The 7,030-nt window shown below is 37.2% G+C and overlaps 1 protein-coding gene across 1 annotated transcript; it reads right to left on the bottom strand.

Annotated features, from left to right (window-relative positions):
* Positions 1 to 303: 303 nt before the first annotated feature.
* Positions 304 to 5,196, bottom strand: LOC142239509 (uncharacterized). The gene has a single exon (XM_075311300.1). The coding sequence runs from the start codon at positions 5,194 to 5,196 to the stop codon at positions 304 to 306; it is 4,893 nt and encodes a 1,630-aa protein (XP_075167415.1).
* Between the last annotated feature and the right edge of the window lie 1,834 nt (positions 5,197 to 7,030).

Raw genomic sequence — 7,030 nt, forward strand, 5'->3', positions numbered from 1 at the left:
AGTTTGGTGAGAACGGCGAGGCTTGTTGTGGTCATCGACGTGCAATAGTGTATGATGATTATTGTTACACACAATGCAAGTTTTGCGAGATCTACACCACTCACGGGTATGAGATGAACACAGGCATTTGAAGCAAAATCGCTTTTCTTTCACTTCTTGTCTTCGTTTTGTAACATCCATGTTATAAAAAGCTTGGCAGTTTTTCAATGTATGCCTCTTGAAACAAATGCGGCATTTTGGAAGGCTAGATAGTGAGCTGTAAACGTAAATTTATTAAGTTGTGAACGGTTGGAAATGTAATTTCTAAGCATTTGGTAATATACAGAGTTTTACTAATGGGCGAATCAGTGTTCCGTTTTGTGTCCGAATTTCAGCGACACGAACATTAGAATCACTACCTCTGAAAACCTTTGTAACTCTACCAAGACACCATTCATTAGGTGGAAGATTATCTTCCTTTACTATTACAAAGTCATCGACTTTCAAATTCAGTTGGGTGGATTTCCATTTGTGTCGTTTCTGCAATTCACAAATGTACTCTGTCTTCCACCTTTTCGCAAATTGTATTTGTAGTGTCTTTAGTCGTTTCCAGCGATTCATAAGTGTCAAGTTATCAGAGTATTCTTCAGGAACTGCAATAAGAGGAGCTCCCCTCAAAAGGTGACCAGGATTCAGTGGAATCAGTTCATTGGGGTCTTCGCTGATTGGTGAAAGGGGTCTAGAATTCAAAATGCTTTCTATCCGAATCAACAAAGTGGAAAATTCCTCAAAAGTGAATTTAATATTGGAAGCCACTTTTCGTAAGTGAGTTTTCATGCTCTTCACAGCAGCCTCCCACAATCCTCCCATATGTGGGGCGTGAGGCGGAATAAATTGCCACGAAAACCCATGTGTACTATATTTTTCAGAAACAGATACTTGGACATTTCTCAAAAAATTCTCATATTCAGTTTTCAGTACCCTACTAGCACCAACAAAATTCGTTCCGTTATCAGAATAAACTTTATTAGGGAATCCGCGCCTTCCTACAAATCGAGTGAAAGTAGACAAAAAAGCCTCACTTGTCAGTTCCGAACAAACCTCTAAGTGAACAGCACGAGTTGACATACATACAAAAATTGCAGCGTATCCTTTGTGCAGCTTTGCGTTCCGAAGTCTAGATGTTTTCAAATCAAATGGTCCCGCAAAGTCCACTCCAGTATATGTAAATGGCAAGGAAAAAGTACATCTTTCAGTTGGCAGGGACGACATTATCTGGGTACGAATACGGTGTTTATAAATCGCACAGGTGTGACAGTTTCTTATACACTGTCTTATGGAACTTTTTAAGCGGACCACATAAAATTCCTGGCGAATTGCACGCAACATGACTTGGTGTTCAGAGTGGAGCAGCATCTTATGAGTGAATTCAATAAATAGCTTACAGAAACGTGATTTCTCAGGCAATATTATTGGATGTCGCTCGTTGTAACTAAGATCAGCATTCGCCAATCGACCATTTACTCGTAGCAGTTTGTACTCATCAAGTTTTGGGTTTAGCGTTAGCAATTTACTTTTTGAATTAATGGGCATGTTGCTCTCAAGTGCTTGATATTCAGATGGATAGTACATTTTTTGCGCCGAACGTATTAAATTGAATTTGACAATCATTACTTCTTCCTTAGTGATAAAGTTATTTTGTATGTTCGGCAAAGTTTGATTCTTACATTTTCTTATGAATCGATAAATGTAACATAATACTCGTAGAGCTCGATCGAAAGAAGAAAAACGATCTAATATATCCTCAGTTTGCATGTCAGTGTGGAAAGTGCATACTTTTCGATCTAGATCAGGTTCCTTGAATGTAATGGATTTTGGCCAGAATTCATCAGATTTTAAAAGCCATTTCGGCCCGTGCCACCAAAGCAAGTTAGTGCTAAGTTCCGATGCGGTACACCCACGAGTACCGATATCGGCGGGATTATCTGTCGTTGGAACATGTCTCCACGTGACGTTTCCCACATTTTCCAATATTTCTGAAACTTTGTTGGCTACAAAGGTTTTCCAATTGTATGGTGGCTTGTCTAGCCAAGCCAAGGTAATCGTAGAATCAGACCATAAATATATATCAGTTATTGAGAAAGTCAAGTTTTGAGAAACAGTTTTCAATAATCTCGACAACAGCGCTGCGCTACAGAGTTCTAATCTAGGCACACTCAACGTTTTCAAGGGAGCCACTTTGCTTTTTGATGCGAGTAAATGCGAAGTTCGAGTATTTTCCGAGGAAATGGTGCAAACATATATGCAAGCACAATATGCTTTCTCCGAAGCATCGCAAAAGCCGTGGATTTGGACCCGTTTTTCGGGGGAGTAGTGAATCCAGCGGGGGATCTTAATGAGTTCAATATCAGGAAAGTTCAAAATAAATTGGTTCCATTTCTCAAGTGAATGAGGTTTGACTTCCTCATCCCATTCAGTGCCGTCAATCCACAGTTGTTGCAAAAGGATTTTAGCCATAATTATAATCGGAGCTAACCAGCCAGCGGGATCAAATATCTTGGCAATAATGGACAGTATTTTCCTTTTTGTCAAAGGAGGAGTCGGAACAGTAATAACCGAAACTTTATAATAAAACAAGTCATTCATTGCATTCCATCGAATGCCTAATGTCTTCGCTTCACTTGTATTCTCCAGTTTCAAGAAATCTTCATTTAGAAGATCTTCGGGGGGCAAATTTTCCAAAATGTCAGTATGATTTGCTGTAAGCTTTTTCAGAGGAAATCCCGCGGAGTCAAGTAGATCAACAAGTTGAGTTAAGTAATATTTCGCTTCAGGCAAAGAATGTCCCCCAGAAAGAACATCATCAACGTATATTTGGTTCTGCAAAATGGATGACGCAGTTGGATGAGTGGATTTTCCATCTTCACTAAGTTGTAACAGTGTGCGGATGGCTAAATATGGAGCACAGTTTACTCCAAATGTCACAGTTTTTAAGGCATAATCTCGTATGAAATTAGTTTCAGAATTTCTGAATAGAATTCGCTGGAATTGACGATCGTCTTCATGTACATAAATTTGACGATACATTTTTTGAATATCGCCGTTGAAAACATATCTAAAGAAACGCCAACGCAGTATAATGTTCATTAGATCGTTTTGCAAGATAGGCCCAGTGTGCAAAATGTCGTTCAAAGAAAATCCAGTAGATGTTTTCTTTGAAGCATTAAATACCACTCGAACCTTAGTCGAAGTACGCTCCGGCTTCACTATGGCATGATGCGGTAGATAAAAGGATTGGTATCGTGAATTTTGACAGAGCTCAGTTGATACAGTTTGTTCCATATGATCAAGTTCAATATATTCAGATAAGACATTTGAGTACTCATTAAAAAGTTCTGGAGTTTTCTGTAAATTCTTCTCCATGTGTAAGTATTGTCCCATAGCGGATCGTCTGGAAGATCCAAGAGCCACTTCGGCCGGGAGATCATGACGAAATGGAAGTTTCACTTTGTATCTCCCATTCGGCAAACGACGTGTTGTCTTGCGGTAAAAATCTTCACACCAAATATCAGTGTCTGAACGTTGTTTAATTTTTGGGATTTCCTCCAGCTCCCAAAAATTCCTAACATCTTCGTTCAATGTTTCCTTTGTCGTAACCCATGAAGCGAAAGAAGTGATTGTTCGTCGCTTTGGAGGGCCACTGATAAGCCAACCAAACTCCGAGTTCTGAGCCAAGAGGCTTCCTGCTAAGTTTTTCTCTATACCCGGTTTAATAATGGTCGGTAAAACATCACTTCCCAGCAACATATCAATGGGACCAGGCCTGAAAAAGTTTGGGTCAGCCAAATCGAGTCGATCTAAGTTGGACCAATCCGAGATATACGTGGGTGCACATGGCATTAGATTTTTCAAGTTTGAAACGACCAAAGCAGAAGTGTGTAACGTAAATTTCGATTTCCGAGATTTCAAAGTGACATTGCATATTCTAGTCGAATTTTCTAAAACAGCTCCCCCAAGACCAGATATCCTCGTGAAAGATTTCTTGGTCGGAATTGAGAACCGATTAACAATTCTAGTGGAAATGAACGATTCCTGGGATCCCTGATCTATAAAAACTCGAATAGTGAAAACCGTACCTAAATGTTCCATATCAACCAAAGCAGTCGGTAGAACAGTCTCCTCATCAGAACTAGCAAAGTTTGAGTGAACGTGGGAACTGGGTTCAGAGTAAGCGTTCGCCGACGTGGTCGGCTGATCATCGGATGAGGTGTCAGCATGAAATGTTGCAACCTGTGACGACAGATTGCGTTGGTGTCTACCTCGACTTTCAGGATGCAAAAGTGAATGATGTTTCTGTTGACATTTTTGGCATAAATGATCGCTTTGACATGCTGATGTAGTATGGCCATATGAGAGACAATTTTCGCATACGCTATTTTCAGTTACAAATTTCTTTCTTTGAAATGTTGTCCAGGATTTGAATTTAGAACATGTTCGCAAAGCATGATTTTGCTTGCAAACTTTACAAGGTCTGTAGTTACTTTCAGTCTTAGTATGAAAACTTTGAGTTTTCTGTTGCATGTTGGTTGTGCTCGAGGGTTTTCTCATATCTGAGATTGACTCTAACATATCAAGCCTTTTCGAAATAAACTCATCCAACCGTTTCCACGATGGTAATTCCTTATGGTCAGTAAGCGAATTTTCCCATGCTGTTAATGTTTCATCCGGTAACCGTGATGAAACCCAGAAAACTAAAATAGGATCCCATGAAAGAATAGATATATTGTAGGCTTTCAGAACGGATAGACAATTATTTATTGTATATTGCAAGTTGCGTAAAGATTTCCCTTTTTCCGAAACCACACGCTCAGCCTCAAAAATTTTCCTCAATTGATGATTAATCAATATACGTTTATTTTCATATCGTTGGCGTAGAGCCTCCCACGCCAAATTGAAGTTGTCGTCAGTGAGCGCAAATTGTTTTATAATTTGATTTGCCTCTCCTCGCGTTTTGGCTCGCAAATGAAATAGTTTTTGTGCAGGTGAAAGTTTCGGATGTTTAATATAAATAGCAGAGAACATGTCTCGAAAACTGGGCCATTTATCGTAACCGCCACTAAATAATTCCGTATCACACGGTGGAACTTTTATTGAGAATCCCGTGTCATCCGTAGGCCTACTTTCAGGAATGGTATTTGGACGCCGTTGTTCTTCCATTCTCCTTTTCTCAATTCCGATTAAATCTAAAATAGCAGTTTTGCAAATTTTGTAAGATTTGCAAGACTCATTGAACTTTGAATGCATTGATTCCCTTTGTTCCTTAGTGAACCCCTCCTGCGTAGTCATATCACTTTCATAGACTTGCGTCAAAGTGTGCCATCGGCGTTCTAAGTCTTCCAAGTCAACTTGCAAGCTTGAATGTGTATGCTCAGATATATCGCAAGCATTAAAGTTCGCACAGTAAGTGACCAATTGGTCAGAAAAGAAAATAAACTTTTGTGAAGACATGTCTCAGCAGGATCGATATGGAATATAGTCAGCAAATATTCGAACACTCTTACAAATTTAAGAGCCGAAAGTGTGACAGCTTACTAGAGCAATTCAATAAGTATTCTTTGAGACTCTTACTTGCGACAAATGAAATAAAATCAAAGTTTAAAATTCACTAGAGTAATTCTTAAATTCAATTCAAATCCCTTTCTTCAGTTTCACAAGTACAAATATCCCAAATGAAGTAAGTATTTAAACCAGAGTAATATGAATAATGCAAATTTTATCATTCAACAAATGAAGAGTTCATATGCAACAGGTGAAATAAATGAACAAGTTTTAGCTCCACTAGAGCAATTATAAAATTCCTAAATTCAGTTCAGTAATTGTTCGTATGTTTCACACCCAAAGAAAAATAAGTTTTTATTACAGAAACTTTTAAAAAATATCTAGATTGTGTAGTGTTATCTTTATTCCAATATTAAATGAGATACTTCTCGTTGTGTATCTGTGAGATACACCCAAGAGAACAGGTTTCCAATCAAGAGTAAATTATCTCTCTTAACAAAGTCTCTTTCTATAGAGCAAAGAATAATAACTAACAGATGTCTGTTGTTAAAAAAGACTATGATAAGAGAAAGCTAAGTTTACAGGTCGATGCTCGAAAGTCTACAGAGTTTTCTTTCTCCTTCTTTACAGTTCTATGAATACCGAAATACTCATGTAACATCCAATGAATTGTTTAGATATCAGAATGATGTGGATAGCTATAAATTCTCTTCAAATAGAAATTTCAGACATGAACATTTGTAAACAGTCTCTCTTTGAAATTTGGTTTCATACATTCACTCTATAACTCTCTTCCAAATTTATCCTCAACATGCATTCATAGAACAATATTTCGCCTCAAATTAACTGTTGTTGTTGCTGTTGCAGGGTATTGGACGTATCAATAATTAACTTTTGCAATATTGTTGATATTAGCATAACTTTTTTGAAATCAAACCCATGGAGAAAATAATTCGACTTCCAGTTGACTTCAACTTGTTTTCAAGGGTTCCAATCTTAAAATGACGTGTTAACACAAAATTAAATTCACGTCTTAATTCATTGTGACGAAATAAATAAATAGAAACAATTCCAATGATAGGGATTCATGATGTGAAATGAAAAAAAAAAATTGAGCATTTACCTTTATGGGTTTCTTTTCCTTCTGTATAAGGTAAAACTTTTTTTTTGTTTTTTGCATGTAATTTCAGTAAGCAATGAGGTTGTGGTAATACTGTTCCATTAATGTATACTCATGAAATCATACAACTTCAGTTTGGTCTAATTTCCTTTTATATCTTTTCCTTTTGTTTAAACCATTTATATTTAAAAATTCAACAACAATAAATTCCAATTCAAAAAATTCAAAATGCAGGTATATTCTTTATAATAAATCAATAAATATCCAAAAATAGCAGTGTCTTGCAACAATATGTAAATATGTGCAAAGTTCAACAGCATAACCAAAAAATTGTTACATGTACATTGAAAAAAATTTTACGCAATTTTAAGG

The sequence above is a fragment of the Haematobia irritans genome, chromosome 5, assembly GCF_050003625.1.
Source record: "Haematobia irritans isolate KBUSLIRL chromosome 5, ASM5000362v1, whole genome shotgun sequence".
NCBI classification, from domain to species: domain Eukaryota; kingdom Metazoa; phylum Arthropoda; class Insecta; order Diptera; family Muscidae; genus Haematobia; species Haematobia irritans.